The following is a 22879-nucleotide window of genomic DNA, read 5'->3' as shown; positions in this document are numbered from 1 at the left end:
TCTGTGATTCTGTAATTACTCTGTACTGGTGATGTCTAAGTGAAAAATAGCAGAACTATGGGAAAACTGTTGACTGCCTCAACCCAGAACAAGTGTAAGGGAAGTTTCTGGGCAAACATGAAAATCATGGCAGACAGGGAGGAGCATGGGCAGCTGGAGGAGATAGATGATTTATTATTAGATTTTTCTGTCCCTTTATTTTCTAAGGATTCCATAACCAGAGCATCACTGAAGCTCCACCATGCCTCTGTGCAGTGGGGATGGAATATATAATTGCAATTCACCATTATTATTTACATTCTTAAAGCTGAGCTGGTTGAAATTGCCCATCTGTACGTGACATCCAGCTTACAGTCATATATACAAAATCAGTATCACTTTAAAGTGATGTGATAGTGCAAATGAAAAGCAACTAAACAAAACGTCCAAGCCGATGAGTTCACTGTCAGATCGCTACTAAACTTCAAAGGAGTTCTGGATCTCCATTGTCCTCTTGCCAAGACAGTTTTTCATGAAGAACCAATGTTGTGATAATATTTTTCTGCCATCTATTTTATCCATCTCCATAAACACCTGGTTAATAATTTTAATCCATATAATAAAGTAATCAAATGGTGGGGAGAGGGAACCCCTCTGGTTGGATGATGTCAACTCAATTTAGGCAATTTAAGCACCTGACTGAAGTATTTAATGTGAGAGCACAGTCGTTCTGTGTGTCCTATCTTCTCAGTGCAGCATATGTGCCTATCTGGAAGGTCATTTTATTGCCAGATGGGCAGAATCACCTCAGATAGTGTTTCTCTCTCTCAGTCAGTTATGGAAAAAAAGGCTAAAGAGGTAATTTCTCCTAATGTAGGCAGTCAAGAGGAGTGCCTGAAACTATACAGGATGACTCTGACTCTAAGAAATTCAGAAGCTCAGGTCCAAAATGACCTCTCTTTGCTCCAGTCTCTCACACTTAAAACCAGGTCCACTCTGCAATACTGTAGTGACATACACTGGCAGCTGTCTTCAGTATATATGCACCTAGACTTGGTGCAGATATACTCAAATTAGCTTGAAATTAGTTAAGTGGAGCAGTAGAAGAAGATTAACAGGCTCACTCCCCAAATGTTTAGCTTTTGCAGTCTGCATTTTGCTTCTGCATCTACCTACTTCAAGTTTACCTCAGGCATATCTACACTGAAGCTACAGTAGCATTTGCATATAAATCTACTAAAAAGTTAAGACCTGATGTGCCGGGTGCTTTTCATGGGCAAGTTAGAATAGGTACAGAGATTACATTCTGTGGTTAACTCAGCTTTCCTTCTATTTCCTCTAGTCACCTTCCCTATAACTTGATTTCAATTTTGGGTAAAGGAATTCAGGCCACACACATGGTACTAGTTATTAAAAGAGGACTGTATCAAAAATATAGGGCCTTGGTAATACAGAAGGGGAAATTCACAGTGTTTTGTAAAAAACTGAAGGGAGATACAAGAGTATCACAGAATCACAGAATCAGTACGGTTGGAAAAGACCTGTAAGATCATCGAGTCCAACCTGGGGGGGGGGGGGGGGGGGGGGGGGGGAAAAAAAAAAAACCACAACATCAAAAAACCCACACAAAAAAAAAAAAAAAAAAAACAACCACAAAACCCACGCCACACAACAACAATAACAAGCCACAACCCACCCAACACCACACAGCACCATGTCCATCAAGCTACATCCCACAATGCCACATCCACACGCTCCTTGAATACCTCCAGGGAGGGTGACTCTACCACCTCCCTGGGCAGCCTATTCCAGTGTTTCACCACTCTCTCAGTGAAGAACTTTTTCCTAATGTCTAGCCTGAACCTCCCCTGTCGCAACTTGAGGCCATTTCCTCTAGTCCTGTCACTAGTCACTTGGGAGAAGAGACCAACACCCACCTCTCTGCAACCCCCTTTCAGGTAGTTGTAGAGAGCGATAAGGTCTCCCCTCAGCCTCCTCTTCTCCAGGCTAAACAACCCCAGCTCGCTCAGCCGCTCCTCATAAGACTTGTGCTCCAGACCCCTCACCAGCTTCGTCGCCCTTCTCTGGACACGCTCCAGCACCTCAATGTCCTTCTTGTAGTGAGGGGCCCAAAACTGAACACAGTATTCGAGGTGCGGCCTCACCAGAGCCGAGTACAGAGGCATGATCACCTCCCTGCTCCTGCTGGCCACACCATTTCTGATGCAAGCCAGGATGCCGTTGGCCTTCTTGGCCACCTGGGCACACTGCTGGCTCATATTCAGCCGGGTGTCGATCAACACCCCCAGGTCCTTTTCTGCAGGGGAACTTTCCAGCCACTCATCCCCAAGCCTGTAGTTTTGCCTGGGGTTGTTGTGGCCGAAGTGTAGAACCCGGCACTTGGCCTTATTGAACTTCATCCGGTTGGCCTCAGCCCATCGATCCAGCCTGTCCAGATCCCTCTGCAGAGCCTTCCTACCCTCAAGCAGATCAACACTCCCTCCCAACTTGGTGTCGTCTGCAAACTTGCTGAGGGAGCACTCTATCCCCTCATCCAGATCATCAATGAAGATATTAAACAAGACCGGTCCCAAAACCGAGCCCTGGGGGACTCCGCTTGTGACCGGCCGCCAGCTGGATTTCACCCCATTCACCACAACCCTCTGGGCTCGGCCATCCAGCCAGTTTTTTACCCAGCGAAGAGTGTACCTGTCTAAACCACAGGCCGCCAGCTTCTCTAGGAGAATACTGTGGGGAACAGTGTCAAAGGCTTTGCTGAAGTCCAGGTAGACAACATCAACAGCCTTCCCCCCATCCCCTAGGCGGGTCACCTGGTCATAGAAGGAGATCAGGTTGGTCAAGCAGGACCTGCCTTTCATGAACCCGTGCTGGCTTGGCCTGATCCCTTGGGTAACCTGCACGTGTCCCGTGAGCGCCCTCAAGATGAGCCTCTCCATAACCTTCCCCGGCAGGGTATTTATAGCAGGATGTAGATAATTAATACTCAAACCACGGATTGTTACACATACTTTTGAAACTTCACCTGACAAAATAAACAAGTTGTATACATCTGTGATCAAATATTTTAATAAAAAAAAAAATTTTATTTATATTCTTACCAGCTTGAAAAATCCAGTAAGTTAAATCCAGCCAAAATAATAGTATAGTTAAAATTAATATTAATACACAATGCTGTTGTCCTAAGGATTCTGTTAATTAGTAAAAAAAAAAAGGTGTTTTAATTTACCAGATAAACATTAGATAGCAGCTGTTTTATTTGCTTTATTGAATCCTGCTGATTTTTCATCCTGAGAATGTAAAACGTGCCAGAATTACACTACTGATGAGATACTGGTTGTAAAGTCTGTGAAACAGACAAAATCTAGGCACAGAGGTGATACTGGGACAGTGCCATATCTGAGATAGTACATGGAAACTAACATCATGTAAAGTTTTTTTTGAGAATATAACTTCAAGCCATAAGAATACAGGTCTGTTAGGACCTACAACTGAATGCTTACAGGAAGAGGAGACCAACTATGCAGTGCTGCAGGCATATGATGTTACTGAATAATATGAAGCACACATAGTAGAAGATGGATTCATTTTACCACCTCATAATACAGGAACCAGAAGATAAAAAGAACATTTAAAAGTAGAATAGGGAAAAATATTTTACATAAGAGTTATATAAATGTATATGTCATTGCTATTCAACAACATGAAAGACAAGAGCTTAAGGAGTTAAAAACCTGAATGCTTATGTGATTATTAGAAAAATGCATAACTAGGGAGTGTATAAAAAGCATCTGCAGAAGCAAAATATGTCCTTACATTTACAGGTAAGAGCAAAGGGGTAAATAGCACATTAATCTTCAGCTATTCCTCGAACTTTTGCTGAAGTATCTAACACTGGATAATGCCTGGGCCCTGCAGTTTACTGGACTGCTGATAGGTGGCAACTCCTGTCTTACTGAGTTGCCACTGAAAAAAACATCTGTTTTACAGACATTAAACGTGGAGCCCTAATTAGCTATTAGGAAGTGCCTTTGCTGTCTTCCTTGAAAACAGAAGTGTTGCCCAGAATAAATCAGGGCAACTTGCACAAGACAGTCATCAGGAAGAGAAATATGACCAAGCAAAAGACAGGAGCATAGGCTCTAACAGTGCTGTTGTGACACAGGAAGATGAGTGTGCTTTATGCTGTTGGCTGTCCACCCAGTACAGGGACAACCAACCTGTAAGAAAGCATTGCATGCCTGATTGTCACAATTACAGACACAAATCTTCTTTTTCTGTAACCAGAGTTATCATTCCTTCCTTTCCTCCACCTCAAAAATAACTGAACACATATGTGAACACGTGTCATATGCTGAAGCTCAGCAACGGTGTCCCATTTCTCTTCCTTCCCCTCTAATACTGGTGCAATATCCAGCCTCTCTAACACTCTATAACATAGTACCAGCATAGGAACAACAATACATGGCACTGTTTATAACCAGATGAGTAGTAATTGTGGCTGTCACAATAAATGTCAGAGAATTTTAAGGAGGCATTCCCAGCTAGTTTATTTTGATCATTCATAATAATAAAGGCTGTAGCAATTGGGTGTCTTAATTTTCCTATGAGTACTTCTCTTGAAACAGTAATCTCCAAAATGTTTAATCAGAAAATTAAATGCAACACCATTCCGGGAAGGAATGGCTTTGCTTCTTTCAACAAAAATAAAAAAAGTCATCCTGTCTTCTGCAGTCCATCCCTTTTTTTTTTTTTTCCCCTTTGATAACATCTGAATTTCTGCTGGTTGGTTCCCCTTACTGACCGCTTCTTCTCCAGTGCCTGGATACCTTCTCTGGATGGAGGAGGTAAACTGGTCCCATTCTACCTCTTGGTATGGTGGTCAGCTTCTCTGGGGCAGAATATCTGCTCTAAGTAGGGTGCTGGCTCCATCCTGCAGCTAATGAAACAGGATTCCTCTTGCTCAGTAATGTGCTTGCCAGTTAGCTTGCAGCACAAAAGCTCCTGAGCACTTTTTACTAATAGGGGATCTGGATGCTAACAGCATAAAGGAAAAGGCTGCACAAGCCAGGTGCAGATATATTTAATCCTGGCCCTGTCTCCTGCTTTTCGTTTTGTATTTATTCCTATCTTTCTCTCTCTCAACTGAAAGTACCCTGTTTGGTACCCAGCATGCAGATTATAAGCAGAAACCCAGTTCCAGAGGTTCTGGTAAAGCAAAGAAACCTTTATTACAGTTTGCTGTGAAGTAACTTTGCTTTTACCATATCAGCAGTAGTATCCTGTTATGAAAAGAAAGACCTTTGTTGGTTGTCTATAAGTACAGTCCCACTACTCCCAGTTAGCATTCATCCACTCATTTTTTGCCCTTTCATTCCTGCTGCCTGTTCTTCAGCAGCATACTTTGTCTTCCCTTTTCTCCATACAGCTGCATGCATAATATTCTACGAGAAACAGTATTCTGAAACAGACTATTCATCCTTTAGATTAATTTTCATCTCAAAATATGGTTTAAACAGAAAAGAATCTGCATAAAACCATATTAACATGAATGTTTGCAACTGAGGAAAATGCAGATAAATTTCAATTCAGTATCTGTTTACCTAAATATGCACACAAAGAAAACAAAGGCTTGATGTGTCCTAACATATTCTTAGGTGTATGCACATACACACATACAGAATGTCCTTTAAGGCTCAACACATCCTTGCTGACATTGAAACAAATCTGAAGACAGGACAGATGCTTATATTCCTGAACATTTCCAGGGATTTGAAAGGTTCTTCCCTCTTTGAAAACTGTGTTTAAAGATTAACAAAACAAGAAACAACTAAAGATTTATTTTTCTTTTAAAGGCATGCCACTAAAATTATGTCAAATCATTTTTACTTTGGCTGACATGATAGATTGGAGAGCTCAGCACATTACAATTTCTGATCTTCACTAAATTTACTAAAGTTCATTCCAACCTAAGAATCTTGAGGAGTGACAATATAAATCCAGTTGCCAATACAAAGGTGAGCAGATGGTGTGGCTCTGCTGGGGAGCTGAGATGGAATAGTATACATGAGAAAGCAATCTCCTGATGGTTTGCTGTGTTTAATGCCTGAACTGAGAACTGGAGCTGAGCCAACCTGGCTTCCAGCCAGGGTCTTCACTGGATTCAAAGAAACCCCACAGCAGTTTTCATTCAACATTAGCTACTAAATGAATATTTGCAGCTAGTACTAAAATACTGATATAAAGTACTGATTAGTACTGCTTAATGCAAACCACAATGAAAAGGAAGACATTGTCCTTTTTGACCCAGGAGATCAAAAATGAATCCCTAAAGCTGCCCTCTCCCCTCTTTTGTCAGTTTTGGAACAATTGTTTGGTATGCACAAGTAATTCAAACTATTGCATTTAAGATCTCTAGAACTGCTACTCTCTCTAAATACTTTTATTTTTCCATCCTTTTTTTTGCTTTATTAAAACTGTAAAGCAATATTAGGAGCAGATCTAATTTCCACCAAAGTCAACAGGGGTCTTTTGGTTGACTTTTCTGGTGCTTGGATTAGGTCCATAAGCAGCGAGTAAACAGGTAATTCAGTGTTCAGAACCTCTTTCCAGAATTAACATAGCCACTGTTTCAGGGAAAAGGTTCATTTTCACTCCAGTAAGCAAGGCCTGCAGTCACCAGAAGAAAATTCACGATCTGGATGCAGCTCCACTCTGATCACAAAGAAAGAAGTATCTGAATGCATATGATTTAAATTTAAATCCATGTTGATTCAACCATCCCCTTCTTCCTCCTCACCCTTTTTTCCCCTCCTTCAAAAGGCAAGTGCATTGCCACTTAAGATAATTTCACATTTTTTACATCAAGGTACTAAGGTGCATTCTGTGCTGTCAAGCAAGCCTTTAACGTAGGTAAGGGGGAATGAAAGTGAGTGTAAATCTCTAATATCACTGTATGGACCTACTGTTCAAATCAGCATTAAGTGGTATTTCCAGGATACGCTACTTTCTTGCAAAGCAGAGGATATACAGAGATGGCTGACCTCATTCTTCAGGTTTCTTGCCAAGAAGTGTTCAGCTACATGGGCTGGAAGCACATTCTCCAGAAGCACCCGATTTAGGTTCTCCATGGTTTCAATCTCTTCCCGCTCTTTTTTGAACTTGTTCTTCCACAGGAAGTCTAACCTACAGTAATATTCATTCTGTTACAAGAGGACACAGAGGTAAAGAAACAATAGGCATCTTGTCCTGCTGGAGTACAGGTTTAAGAGACAAAATAAGCACAGTACACCACCCCTACAAGGCTGTTATTTGGCCACTCAAGCACAATTCCAGATCCCACAGAAATCAAACCCCAAGCACGCACCATGTGACATACATTTCATCAAACTTATAAGGCCCCCCCAACAAAAAGGCCCATAAAAAGGCCCAGGAAAAAAATGAAGTTGCAAGGTGCCTTAAACAGTAGAAGATTTATTTATTTACTCTGAAGCTTTAGTAGAAACTCATTCCAGAAATGAAACACTGTTACGGAAACAATTCACAGTTTTGCAACTTAATATGATGTCTTATTTATCGGAAGTGTAGAATTTCACTTACAATAATAGGCATTTCAGGAAGATCCTAAGTTTTACCAACTTGAACTTATGTCATGCAATCAGCCTGGTAAAAAGTGGGCAGTACAAGAAAAAACAGCCTATTGATATAATATGCCCTCAGTTTATCAAATCATTAGCAGATTATCAAAAATGGCCCAGTCAGTTGGGCCAAACCAGTTTTGGTTTTGTTGGGGTTTTTCTGTTGGTTTTGTGTTTGTTTTTGTTTTTTTTTTTTTTTACACTGCTTTCTACAATACTTTATCCTTCTTTTCTTCTTGTACCAGAGTTTCCTAATTGTTTTTTAACATCCCCAACAATAACAATAACAGGAACTGTATGGAAATGTATACCATTCTTGGAATATCAGTATTTTTGGAGATCCGATTTCATTAAAAAGATGTTGAAAAATGAATAAAAATGCATTTTTGTGGAGGTCTCTCTACTTCTTTTCAATATTGTCAATGTTTTGTTGTAAATTCTATGGCATTTTTTCTACAATAAAGCCTCCACTGGCCTGACTATCTCATTCAAGCTGATATAAATCAAGAGCTATTTCAATGTAGTCCAATGGTTTAATGCTATCATGCAGCCTCAGTGAAGACTATGTTTTTAACCTAGAGAACATGATTATGATGACAATCTTATTATAGAAAAACCTAAAAATTCTAGCTAGTATTATTAGCAGTCAGTAAGCATTCACATTAAAATGAGAGTAGTCTTTCTGATTGGACAGTGGCTGTCACAGCTCAAAATGATTCATAGATATTTTGTTGAGGTCACAGCCAAAGCTAGAGTAGAAAGTTGAAATGAGATGGTATTAAAATGATTTGGCAAGCTTTTAAATATGTATATTACATATTTATACATCTAAGGTCCCCACATAAAGGATAAATTCAAATGCTACCAACTTTATTCATGCAGAAAAAATCCAATAAAAACCTGGGATGTCAAAATTATTTGCATAAATTGACAAAAGTAAACTGGATGGCTGGCATAAAACTGAAATTAGGTATCATACATTGTACCAACTTTGTGTTGAAAAGAAAAGGTTCTAGATAAGCTGAAGTCTTCAAAAAGATGTTTCTTCTTTAAGAGCTAATATTAAACAGGTAATTTATTTACTGCTTTATTAATTATTGAATGAAATTTAGGCTGCCACAAAAAATGTCAGAGAACTCAGAAATCAGAAAAAAAAAAGCAGAATGTATTCTACAATTTGCTTTGAAATTAAACAAGTCAATGTATTGTATTTCAAAATGCCTATTCAGACTTTTATAAATAAAACCCCACTACCTTATTAAAACTTACTTTAAATCATGGTGGTTTTTTGTTTGTATGATCTAGCCGATTTAATACACCTGTCATTAAAGATCCTGTTCAATCTTTGAAGCCTTGCAGTCATATGAAAACCAAGATTGTTTCCTACTTTACATGTTATCTCCAGAACCTTTTCAGAATGTATCAGAATGAAAATATCTCAGAATGGCCCTTATACATCTGCAGGCACAATATCCTTGAGATGATACAAAATTTTCCTTCTTCACCTTATGCTGCTTTACTTGACAGCACTTCTCAGCAGGTGAGCATACTGGAATGCCCAGGAAGGCATGAAGGACACTGCATTCCTCCAGGCACCACAGAGCAACTGGCTTCCTCCAGGACAAGAGACTACCACGTGTCTGTGCAAGGCAACCCCAGAGGTTCAGATCAGTGGTAATTTCTTGGGCAAAAGCAGGTAAGTGCAACAAGAATTCATTCATGTCTCACTGATTGCACAGAGATGGGTTAATCTATATTTTTAAATTCTAGTGGGACACTCACCTGAGTCTATTTTCAATATTTGTCTGAGTGAGGCAATGAACTAATTCTCCTCACTGAAATAATGTCACAAAGAAAGTCAAGATAAGCAGCTGAGGAGTAGCTGCCTATGTTGTAGGTATCTACAGTCAGGGGAGATGAATGCTATGGCATTCAGCAAAGGGGCAGCAAAAGCAGCACTAAAGCAGGTAAGATCATTAGAAATTAAACCTGGGTTTTCATTCAGGTGAGGGAGCTAAGGAGATTCTATCTCACAGCCATTACTTACAGACAGCAAGTCTGAGAAACTGTCTCAACATGGAGCGTCAGCAGAAGATGTCTTAGAACACGTTAATAAGCTGATCAACAAGAAGTCATTAGCTCTAAAGTAACCAAAATGAAAAGCTGCTGGTCTGAAATGTGTGGTGGATAGCCTGATCATTCAAAACAGTCCCAGTGTCAGAGAACTGACAAATGGTAAAGATATAATGCAAATCTTTGGAAAAGAACGGGGTTGACCCTGGGAACAATAGAGCAAGGTACTCTGGAAAAAAACTTTGCTAAGGAAAACAACTGTTTAGACATATTAGCTAAAGCTGATAGAATGGGGAAGAGTTGACACCTCTTCTGTAAACATGCCTCCATCTGTTACAAAGAAGTCAATGGGCATGTGAATAGGAGTGAAGTTTGAAATAAGTTTTCATTAAATTCTTTCAGAAGAGGCTCTTGAAAAGACTACATTATCCAAGAAGAGAAGGATTCTCTCACAGAATAAAAGCTCACTAAAAAAACAGAACAAAGGCTACAAATAAACAGTTTTCAGGGCTGAGGGAAGTAGCCATAAACATCTGTGCAGTAAAACAACCAGTGAAGTTCAGTGTTGATAAACACAATATAATCAATCATGGGAAAACCAAAATATTCACTTAGCCTACAGAGTAATGGGATATGTGTAATTTTAGTTACTGAGGAGAAAGGAATTCACAGGCTATGTCAATACTGGTAATTCAAACTGCGCCATAAGACAGATTTAATTCTCAATAGTGTTTATATGTGAGCACACTCCTTACGCAGTCTAGCCCATACCAATCTGCATTCTCCTGGGCAATGCCTGGGCAGGGTGGAAGAATCACCATCCTCAACATATCATCTGCCTGCTGCCAGCCTATTTTCAAATAACTCTAATGGCATGCATGCAGAAGGAAATGTGTCACTTGATCTCAGTGCCAGGGAATGTCTGTAGCATACGCTGGCATAGCTGTCAAAAAAAAAAAGCGGTTCTACTTTCTCCACCTCACTTCTGGCTGCTCACTCCCATCCTATGTTCATTCTTTTGGCACAAGCATTGCTGCAGCCACACCATAAAACCAGATCAGGAAATAGATCTAGCCGAAAACCAACCATTTTTCTAGGGTTAATTTTTAAGCCAGATCACTTCCCTATTTTGGGCCACTATACAGCTCCACAGGCAGCTCTGCCAGTACAAGTGAGGAGATACAAGGATAAGAATGAATAGCTGAGGGAAGGCCTACCTCTTTCAGTAGGGATGCTAGTTGTGCAGCTGAAAGTATTAATTGAACCTAAGAATTAAGTTGGCTCATACAACATGTAATGAGCTCTCCCTCTCTTCATCCCCATTCAACCAGAGACACACATTCCCCCTCCTGCTTTTGCATCAGGACAGGCATCTCTGTGACCAGTGGTGAGCAGGTTCACAGAGCTAGGCTTGTAGGAAAGCATTCACTTTTGGTTTAGATGAACTTTCTGGTTACTCACTCTGGGGACAGGGAAATGGAAAGACCACCCTTTTAATCAGTGGCTGTTATCTTTAGCATTGTTAAAATAATCAGATATTAAGAGAGGAGAAACAACATTTTATTATCTGCAAAGTAGAAAAATGCAATAGCAAACAGAGAAATTACTTGTATATTACCCTTTGTGGAAGAAGGGTAAGGAAGAATTTTACTGCCAAGATGGCTTGACAGCGTTCTGTGAGTGCCACTCAATGAAAGTAGCAAGCAGAAAGTTTAAAAACAAACAAGATGAAGGACACTTTCACATGACTTTTTGTCAAATTGTGAAATTCATTATCAGACAATGTTGGGAAGACCAGGATGATAAAGTGGGTTAAAAAGGGATCAGACACTCTAACAGAAAGCAGAGCAACCAATAGCTGTTAAACGTTGGTACAGAAATGCTGGCCGACAGAAGGTGGAAAACATATGTCCCTGGAAGGGTCACTCTGCACAGGTTCACTTCCTCCCCTATTCTTTTCCCAAGCATTTGCTACCAGTCAGTATCACTAACAGTAACTTAAGATGGCAGGTCTTATGCCAGGTATGTATTAAAATTAGTTCATAACATTTTCCAGTTATCATTTAGACTTTGCTTGAGAGTGTTTGAAAATGCAGAGGTTTTTTTCTCCTCCTTTAAGGGAGAATAAATTAGCAGAAAAATCAAAGGCAACAGACTGAAGAGCCACAAACAAGTGGTATCATGACAAGGATCCTGGACCTACAGCTCTGAAAACAAAGACTTTTTCCATTACAGGATCATTTTTCAGTTGGTGTGACAGGAAACAACACACACACACTGTTACTGTATGCAAAACAAACTTTCTTGCTGATGTGACTGAACCCACAAAAAAAATACTCTCCTTGCCCACTGAAGATGACTTTCCTTCTCTCCTTTTTTCTTGGTGTTGCACCCACCACCTCCATCTGACACCTTCGTTGACAGGGACTAAAGGTTCTCGACTGGTGCAATGAAGTATTTATCCCTCTTTCCAAGTGGAAGTAGCTGTGCTACAGTGCCACTCTCTGCTACCGTCATCAAATGAGCAAACTCTAATACAGTGCTGGCAGCAAGGCAGATGAAGAATGTTATTTCTAACTCAAGAAGGATGTTCCCCACTACAGCAAATACTGGAGAATCTGCCAGATAAGAATTTTTTGTCTAGTAACCTGCAGGGCCTGCTTAGCAATTTAAATGACAGTCAATATGTTTTGGGAAATTGTAATGTAAATGAGTGATTTACAGACAGTATGGGAGCCCAGTCTTGTGCACTGCATTGTTCCTGGTACCACAGGCTGGAATTGCAGCTCTTAGCCATGGATCATGGGCAGACCCAAGGATTTAGAGAAAGAACTGCCCTTGCACCTGCCCTCAACTCTGTAGAGGGCAAGACCATTTGTACTGAAAAAGCACCATTGGATAATAGAAAGAGCAGATTCCTGTTGGGTCATAGTTTTAGTGCAACTGTGGCCTCAGCGTGTGGTACACTTTTGTGTGCATGCTACGTTGTTTCTGTGTCTGCATCAAATGGTAATAACTGTGATGAAAATAGCTTGTAATTAAGCAACTAGGGAGACAGCAGATGGACGCAGACAGATGGGAGCACACTAGGAATCTATGAGACAGTATTGGTCAGCATGACAAGCAACAGTCACAGCACACTATCAGCATAATGTCTACAGTCTCCATGACAGTTATTGGTGACTTTTAAGGACATATTGGAAGGTAATAAAGAAAATAGCTTTTTAGATGCTTCTGACACTTCTTTGCAAGGGTGTGGGGCAGAATGGAATAAAGGAGTTTGTCAGAAAATCTAAAAAATGTTTGAGAAGGTGAGAGGCTGCATGTGAAGGCTGGCATTGTGTCCACTGATGCAGATGAAGAGAAGTGTGAATCTTACCTGTCTACCCAAAACCAGTAATGTGATGAAGAATATAAACAAAGAAATTGAGCCCATTGTCTTCAGGTCTTTCAGTATTCCTGGCCTATAAAACAAAAACATAAATAAAGCAAGCTGCTCAAAAGTTAAAACAAAATTAGCACACGAATAAGACCACAATTTATACTACTTTCTAGTATGTATACTAAGACCATTTAAATATGATATACTTATTATTTGATGAAATACATTATGTAGCTTTAATTACTTCTAGTACATTCTGTGCAAATGTGCCTACATTTTGAAGTCCAGTAATAAGATGAGAATTTAGTAAAAATAGTATCCTTGTTTGCTTACAAATGGAGAGCATTTGGTGCTTATTCTATACAGGCAGATAAAAAAGAGTTTTTATGTAATAACACTACTTCCGTAATGGAAAGCTTGACCTTATCCAATGAATGTGAAGAAACAAACTAAAGCACTTAACTCCCAAGAAGCCTTTCACCTCAGAATTATAGGAGGCACAAACTAAATCTTGTACAGAGTTTACTAAAAACTCTGCTTTGGGAAAAGACACTAGAGGCAATGGGAAACAATTCGCACTAGCACTCTCCTACTGATGCCGCTGAAAGAAAAACCTTGGTGAGAGATTTAGGAAGGAAAATGCCAACAGACACACAGCTTGACTGGCAAAATCAAGGTTGCCAGAAGCACATGCTAAATCTAACCTGTTACATTGTTCTCCATCCCATCACAGAGACACCCTTTCCACTAATGCAATAGAAACATAAAGACCTGGGTTTGTTTATTTAATCTTTAGATTTAAGAGCAAAGAAAACATACACTTTTTTTTTTTTTTAATTCAGATCCTTTTCCATGGTTGCCTCTGTGTCCTAAAGATCTCAAGCAGTTTACAGCACAGGAAAAAGGATACTGGAACTCTACTCTGAATATTCAGTTTTTCTGTTGCAGCATATGCACTGCACACCCAGCCTACACAGAAGAGAATCACCTCTTTGTTTTGAAAATGAGATAGAAATTACATGTGTCCAAAAATTATTTTACACAGCAATACTTAGAATTAGAGTCATAATTTTGGTCTTATATATTAGCACCTATAACAAAAATTTCAGCAGTCTCACTGAAAATTTAACACACAAATTTGCAAGCACAGCAAAAAAAATCCAAACTGTTGGTCTACTAATTTTTTAAATAGCGAATACTGCATTTGTAGAGTTTTAAGACAATGTACTAGTTCTGAGGAAGTTGATTTTCTTTGGCTTGCAGCAAATATGCTTTAACAGCTTTAATAATGTTCAGCCTTAGGCCTTAACAACCTTAATCATGACTTCTTCCTAATGTTCTTTATTACAAAAAGGCAAATTAAGCCATTCTCTATTTCCTATAGTATGCGATTTAAACACCTTGCCCAGACTTGTTTATTTTATTCTAATGCTCTGAGGTGTGACATTAAATCATGTATTAACTGCAGCATGACAATGATTTTAAACTGTGACTTGTAGATTATATAGCCAAACACACAGAAAAAAAAAATCTGTTCCATGACATAAGAACTGCCATAGGTAGTATTTAATCTCTATTAATTTCAGAAGGACTGGAGTTATCCACCTACCTTCTAAGAGGTGCCATTGCATACATAAATTTGCTGTAGTCATCCAGCATGGGCCCATGAGTGTGTAGAAGGATAACATTGTAGCCCGCCAATGCAATCAACATTATCACCATTTTCAACTCATAATTTATCCTCAGGAAAACAGAACAGGAAATAAGCCCTAATATGCAGCTGTATATAAAATACTGGCAAAGAAAAATAAAATGGAAAATATTTAGAATTTGGCTCTTGAGCAGGAAATCATACATAATAAAATGCTCAGGCTACTTTAAAAAACAAATTATTGACTGACCACTTAAGCATGGAATCTATCACAACCTGGGACATTATGGTTTACAGACAATCCACAACAACCAGATGTTGCTATTTCATAAAATAGACCCTTTCTCTAACTAGGCTCCAATTCACCCAAAACTCAATAGAATCCAGATTATGCTCCTAATTTATGCTCCCTAATTTTCACCCTGTGTCACTTTTGATTCACTCATCTGCAGTAGTGAGGAGTGCCTATTCGTGGGACACCACTGCTGATGTTGAAGTCTAATGCAAGAGCCTACTGCCAGCAGACTGACAAAAGATTTATTCCTGTGCCACTGTATGGTTTTCACTCATGCTTGAGTTCAGTAGCTACCCTGTATGTATTACTAGCATAAGGGTCAAGGTAAAATGTCTAAAAGAAACAAAAAATTTGAAAACAACAAATTCATTGCCTATATATGCAGTATTCATAAATTGATGCAGTACACAGTTTTTATGAACCTCTTAGATACGCCATTTTACAAACTCTAGAAATAAAGCAAAGATATGAAGAATATAAAATTATTAACACGGCCTATACATAACATAAATACAAAAGACTCCTTCTGTCAAATCCTCTTGAGGATTCATAAGAACACATTCAATTGTTAAAAAAAGCCTTTTCTTTCCTATGTCTTATGTATCAACAAAATATATGTATGGTTGAAGTTAAATTCCTGTAAAAATATTTTCACTGGATACTTTCTGGAAATGGATTAGGGCATCAAAATTAATGCTAAACAGGAATAATACATTCTCACTAGGATCATTATCTTAGTCCTTAACAAACAGCACTTTTGCCAAAGACGCTTCCTGAAAATTACAATCCTGCACCTTGTAAGGAGGTTATTTTTTTGAAACTACAAAGCATTCTATTTCTAGATATACTATTTTCAGACTACTGTTGACTTGTTGATGGCAGTACTTTTGACAGAACCTGAATCACTGCTTACTAATTTCGGAGGATCACTAAGAGTAGTAATTTTCACAGCACCCATCAGACAGAATTGATCTGCCATCTGAATATCTGCTGTTACTGTAACTTGCTTGCAGATCTGCTTGAAATAAGAAACAGAAAGAACTGCTGTTCAGAATCACCAAAAATAAAACTTCTCTGATGGCTGCATTCCACAGGAGGTCACACTGAATTCAGTGTTACGTAAATGTAGCAGTATCCATTTTTTACTCTGCAAGGCATTCTACTTGTGAAATTTGTTTTCCAAAAAAGAAACAAGCAAACAAAAGGCAGTCTTGAATCCAGAATTGGATGCAGTTTGACGAAAACCAAGAAACTTCCAAGTGGAATAGACAGTCTCTGTTAGTGTTCCATATGAATACATAAACTAGATGATTGAAAATTTCAATTAAGATTTCAAACAAGGGTGGATGGATTAGAGAAGAGTGGCACAGCCACACATTTAAGAATGCAGACTCCAATATTGTGTATTGCAGTGCAAGATTCCAGTAAGCAACAAGCAGATCTGGAAATCAGTCTGTAGGCAACTCTGCTTGAACAACCACACCAGGCTATGAAGCTTTTTTTTTTTGAAAATGCCACCTTAAATAAACCTTTTTCCAACTGTATCTTACATATAGTCAAGGCTATTGTTTCTGAGTGCTCAACACTGCAAATCATTTTTTCAATTCCTGTCCAAGGAACTGAAATTTCACCCTTTTAATAACAGAATTTGCAAATTTTAGTAGACGTTTAAAGTATTACAGCTTGAATCCTTCTCTAACCCTTTCAACTTTTCAGACGAATGCAAAAGGGCTTGAAAAAAAATCAGAGGAAGAACTGCAAGACAAAATGTTTCAAAAGATACACTGTAGAGGAATAAAGGTAAACCAGCATTCTAGCTAGCTTCTCAGAAGGACACATGCAGCTACAAAGCAGGCAGGACATTAGAAAACAGTAACAATTTGGTGAAGGAACAGTCAGAGTAGCCATACAGAAGATCAGGACTGGTGGAATTACTGTTGTATATATAGCATGAGAGCTCTGGTCTTTGTCAAAGCACAAAAATTGCAAGCTGTCAGACAAATGACAGCCTGTCTCCTGGGCCAAGCGGTCTACTCTCAGTTCAACAAATGAACATGAACTTTCCTACAGAGCAATTAAAGCCCAGCTGGGAAAAAATTACAGCTTTTGTGTGCAGGTATACTGGGCTTGTTTCTTAGTGAAGACCCTTTTCTGGCTTGTTCGTCCTACACATCTGTACAACCTACTAAAGAATAAAAAGGGCTCAGACTACACAGGCAGTGAGGCTTTTTCCAAGGCAGAGAGCTGCAGTGATACCAATCCTTTGTAGTGACCCTGACCAAAAGATCATAGAATCATTTACAGAATCACAGAATCACTAAGGTTGGAAAAGACCTGCAAGATCATCAAGTCCAACCATAAAAAAAAAAAAAAACAACAAAAAAACAACACAACAACCAAAAAACAAAACAAAACAAAAAAACCCCACCCACACACCCACAAAAAAACCAAAACCACCCACAAACCACAAAACACACCACAAGCCACACCAAAACAACCCACCCACACCACACAGCACCATGCCCATCAAGCCACATCCCACAATGCCACATCCACACGCTCCTTGAATACCTCCAGAGAGGGTGACTCTGCCACCTCCCTGGGCAGCCTGTTCCAATGTTTCACTACTCTCTCAGTAAAGAACTTTTTCCTAATATCCAGCCTGAACCTCCCCTGGTGCAACTTGAGGCCATTTCCTCTTGTCCTGTCACTAGTCTCTTGGGAGAAGAGACCAACACCCACCTCTCTGCAACCCCCTTTCAGGTAATTGTAGAGAGCAATGAGGTCTCCCCTCAGCCTCCTTTTCTCCACACTGAACAACCTCAGCTCCCTCAGCCGCTCCTCATAAGACTTGTGCTCCAGACCCCTCACCAGCTTCGTTGCCCTTCTCTGGACACGCTCCAGCACCTCAATGTCCTTCTTGTAGTGAGGGGCCCAAAAGTGAACACAGTATTTGAGGTGCGGCCTCACCTGTGCCAAGTACAGAGGCATGATCACCTCCCTGCTCCTGCTGGCCACACTATTTCTGATACAGGCCAGGATGCCGTTGGCCTTCTTGGCCACCTGGGCACACTGCTGGCTCACCTTCAGCCAGCTGTCAATCAACACCCCCAGGTCCTTTTCTGTGGGACAGCTTTCCAGCCACTCGTCCCCAAGCCTGTAGCGTTGCCTGGGGTTGTTGTGGCCAAAGTGCAGGACCCGGCACTTGGCCTTATTGTACCTCATACAATTGGCCTCGGCCCATCGATCCAGCCTGTCCAGATTCCCTCTGCAGAGCCTTCCTACCCTCAAGCAGATCAACACTCCCTCCCAACTTGGTGTCATCTGCAATTTAGGTTGGAAAGGACCTTTAAGATCACCGAGTTCAACTGTTAACCTAACACTGCCACGTCCACCACTAAACTGTGTCCCTAAGCACCACAGTCTTTTAAATACCTCCAGGGATGGTGACTCAACCACTTCCCTCAGCAGCCTGAGCCAATGCTTAATAAAATAACCCTTTCGGTGAAGAAATTTTTCCTAATATCCAATCTAAACCTCCCCTGGTGCAACTTGAGGCCATTTCCCCTTGTCCTATCACTTGTTCCTTGGGAGAAGAGAAAAACACCCACCTCGCTACAACCCCCTTTCAGGTAATTGTAGGGAGCGATGAGGTCTCCCCTCAGCCTCCTCTTCTCCAGGCTAAACAACCCCAGTTCCTCAGCCACTCCTCATAAGACTTGTGCTCCAGACCCCTCACCAGCTTCATTGCCGTTCTTTCGACATGCAACACTGAAGAGTTAGCAATCCACATAGCAGTGAAGCTCAGCAGGAGTAGGTCTGTGCTGTGCTCTGCGTATCCCTTGGCCGTGGGATAACTTCAGCCAGCTCAGCCAACTTACTGCAATCAAGGAGCCTGCAGGCAGCTCCCATTTGGTAGTGGCGGTTATGCCATCTGTGTGGCCTCGACTTTATCTAACAGCACAGCAGCAAGTTCTCACGGACAACATTTTTGTCTGACAGCAGAAATGATGAATAGAAATGTTTCCTTTCAAGAAAATCCTGTAAGAGCTCAAAAGAGGAAAGCACTGGGTAACCTCTCCACAGATGTGATCTGCATCACATTCCATGCCTGACTGGAGGAGCATCCGATGCTGCACAATTCCGAGTTCCCAGCATCTGCAGGGATGTAACTCCATCTACCCTCTTTTTTCTTCCTGTGCCAGCTCCAATAAATGGTATTTTAACCAATACCTTACAGAACCTGAGTGCCTTTCTTACTGGGATCACAGGCCCAGTGCCTTGCACCGGTGCACTACACCCTTAGGATCTTATCTCCAACCCAGTGCATTTGGTCTCTTCTCTTAAAATTTAAGACTTACAGTTCTGTGGTTATAAAGATCTTTACTGAAGTAAAAAGGGATTCTACTCCAATATGTCTATGGAGAAAAACTTGAGAAGATAGTAATTTTGGAATTCCCTAGGCAAGTAAAGTGTATTCCAAAACTGCATCTTTTAGAAGTTAGTATTATGACTTTTATTTATTTAACATGTGGAGGTGGCAGCACTGATACCACACTGTATTTTATCACAGGAAGAGATATACACGACTTCAAATCTCCCAGGCCTAACTTCTATTATATGGAAACTACATAAGCATCATAGCAAACCCAAACAACTAAACACAAGCAAAGTCCCTAAAACTTACTGTGCAATCTTTCCTAAGTCTTTAAAAAGAGCAAGAAAGCAAGCAATACAACTCAGAAAAGTTATTTTGGGGGGTGGAGGAGGGGGAAAATCAATTAGTTTGCTTCAAAATGAACTAAATTCTTTTGGGGCTGAAATAATTCAAAAATCTCTTATTCACTCATTTTAGATTACATAGTCAATAGATCTGTGAGGTGCACTATCATAAATCACAGGAAGTTTATCTGCATGAATAAAGCTTAAAGCTAACACACAGATTCAAAAGATTGAATTTTTGATTTAAGGAAACACACATTTGTCAGCTTAAGTATTCAGTATCTCATTCAGTAAAGAAAGAATAATTTTATCTCCAGATTTAAAAAAAAAATATTAAAACTCAAAAGGAATTAGTAGCTTTTTCAGGCTAGAAGTTATGCAGTGCCTGAGGATGAAAATGATGTGCATTTGAGAGCTGTTTAATAAAAAAGTGAGGGAAAAAGTGTTTAAAAACTTTAGCCAACATAACATTTTCATTTATTATTTTCAGAAGTGACATTTTAACATAATTTTTGTGCCAATTTATCAAAGACAAGGATTCTTTGATGAAAGAATGCATTTTAGTAGTTTAAAATCTATAAACCACTTATTATTAGAAATGTGCCAATCACATGAAGAGCTGAAAAACATCTTAGTTATACATGGGGAAACAAAGGAAAAAGACACACAAAGTTTGTTTTTTTTTTAAGAACAACAGATTGAATCTTAATAATAAGTATAGTTTATAAAAACTGTATCTTTCAGATGCTTGTTGGAGAACGTGCTGGCAAAGAAGAAAACAAAATACCTTTCAAGATGTTCAAAACTATAACAAGTAATATAAAAAAAGAGGACTAGAAAACCTGCTAACTAAAAAAGTAAACAAATAAGCATTGGAACAATTTATTGCTATGTGCTTGTGAGTGTGAACATTCGCAGAGGCTGGGAGAAGGACTGCATCATTTCTTTGACAACAAGGATAACTCGATGTCAGGGCCAAAAGAAGATGTAGGCACCTATCCATACCTGGTAGTATTAAGTTAGCTAAATTTGAAAATAAGAAAGAGAAACTCATGCTCTGCTGTTGCTTTATCAGGGAGATGCTGAAAGTTTGTAAGTGCTGCAGTCACTGCAACTGTTTTTTTCCAGGACAGTTCTATACATAATTAACATCTTGCTTTTGTGTGTGCCTAGGATTGTTTAGCTTGACATAGTGAATAGCTGTTTCATGTAAAACATATTGTGTGGAAATCAGCACACACCATTCTGTACTGGTCTCATCAGTTTTGCATAGAAATAAAATAATCTCCTTTCTTCTCTCACTGCCTCCTGCTTATTCATCCAAAGACTATTGACCTATTTTGGCACAATATACAGCTTATTATGTTCAACTGCAGGTCTTTTGTAACCCCTTTAAGAATCATGGCTTTCTAGGATACAGATCCCATTTTTTGCAGGAATGTCCTCCCCCTCTTCTTTAATGTGCTGCTGTGCTTTTGTTCACACCAACACATCTTCAAATCAATTCAGATCTTTTAAACAGTTTATAGAGTGGAACATAAGTGTTATATTTCCCCTCTCTTACACCACCTCTTAATCAAATATGCAATGACGGAAGTGTGATGATCACAGATTTCACATTTACTGCCAGGTCAATGATGAAAGTGGTAAATATTTTCAGGTCTATCACTGGCCTTGTGAAACACGTCTGCAGACCGACCTGGTTTTCTCACGGACAGCGATGTGGAGCTTTCAGTGGCACAATCTGCTTTGCAGTTGCTGTGTGTTCTCCTGATATCTCGTAATGCCCATTTGTTGGCATGGGTGAGCTATGCTTCTTAGTCATCAGACTGTCTCCTGATTTTTAATCTGACATTCATTAGAACCTCTATTTTCAGAAGTACTAACCTCTTTTAACTTCCCATTTCCTTCAAATGCAGTTGCAGGTGACTGAAAAAAAAAATCAAGCTTTTGCTGCAGTCTTAAAAACTGGTGGGTGTTTAACTTCAAGCAGATCCAGCAACAGTCAATTTAGTGTAATTGTTGTAAACAAAGAAATGTAAAATGAACTTACCGGTAGGAAAAAACAGTTGTTTTGTATACACCACCGTGTCTGATTACTCGAATTAGGAAAACTTGCATTTGATGAATTAAGAACTGAGGGAAAAGCTTTCACAGCATTATCCAGGAAAAACTAGAGAAAAACAACATATAATCTATCAGCTTGTCAGCTGTTTAAGGTCAAAATAGAGAAGAGAAATAGAGAAGCAGAGAAAGCCTTGCCAGTAATCATTTAACTTCGGTATTTCACTGCAAATTGAAATAGAAAAGGGAAAATGACATCACTTGATTACTTGTTCCTGCATGCTCAGACAAAAACAACTTTGTTAACCTCCATCTGACACTTTCCATTTGAATAAAAGACGAAAGGCTCTTTGTTATTTTACTTTCATATATCAGAAGCTCACACACATGAGAGACAATGATAAAATAAATTCAATATGAATAATTCCTGGGTTTACCTCAACTGAACCTCCTATTTAAATGCAGGAAGAATTAAAGAGAGAATAAGAAGTCTTTACTGAAGTTGATTTACACAGATGTAATTCTTCTCATAATAACAATGATGATAATATTGGTACTAATGTTATTGAAACAGAAGAGTGGAATGAGTATCTCCTGGGTCATCAAATTCAGCCAGTTGATGTCACAGGTAACCACCATCATACAGTACCTTTTGATGTATTGATCCAGTGCTTTCTTAATGAGTTAGATTTGACTATATTAATTCCACTGCTTTGAATCTCACAACTTAAACTGTTTCTAAGTTTAACCAGTATTCATGGCCAGTTCCCATGTTTTTGTCTTCTTGTGCTAATCTCATCCTTTAGCTTTCAGATAGCTCCTTTCTCTCCCTAGTATTTACATTGCCAATATTTAACACCATCTCAGCCTTCACTATGCTCAGCAATCTACATTTTTCTAGTTTCTTCCCAGAAAACAAGTTCTTAATTCCCCTGATCATTCTAATAGTCACCCTCTGTACAAACCTCTTTCAATTCAACCTCCTAGGTGACCAAAACTGCAAACACACTTCCCAGATTTTATCAGTGAGTCGTGCAATAGCATTAATACTAATTCTG

General features: G+C 39.4%; 1 protein-coding gene across 1 annotated transcript in view; it reads right to left on the bottom strand.

Annotated features, from left to right (window-relative positions):
- The window catches only part of ADCY2 (adenylate cyclase 2), a 227558-nt gene that overhangs the window by 13625 nt on the left and 191054 nt on the right, over positions 1–22879 (bottom strand). Inside the window, exons 17-20 of the mRNA XM_059836040.1 lie at positions 21811–21930; positions 14699–14883; positions 13087–13171; positions 7041–7199 (exon numbers count right to left, since the gene is read on the bottom strand). Of these exons, the coding sequence (XP_059692023.1) occupies positions 7041–7199; positions 13087–13171; positions 14699–14883; positions 21811–21930 (549 nt within the window). The remainder of the gene's footprint in view (positions 1–7040; positions 7200–13086; positions 13172–14698; positions 14884–21810; positions 21931–22879) is intronic.

The sequence above is a fragment of the Gavia stellata genome, chromosome 3 (genome assembly GCF_030936135.1).
Source record: "Gavia stellata isolate bGavSte3 chromosome 3, bGavSte3.hap2, whole genome shotgun sequence".
NCBI lineage: Eukaryota > Metazoa > Chordata > Aves > Gaviiformes > Gaviidae > Gavia > Gavia stellata.
This window is presented reverse-complemented; position numbering and strand designations above follow the sequence as displayed.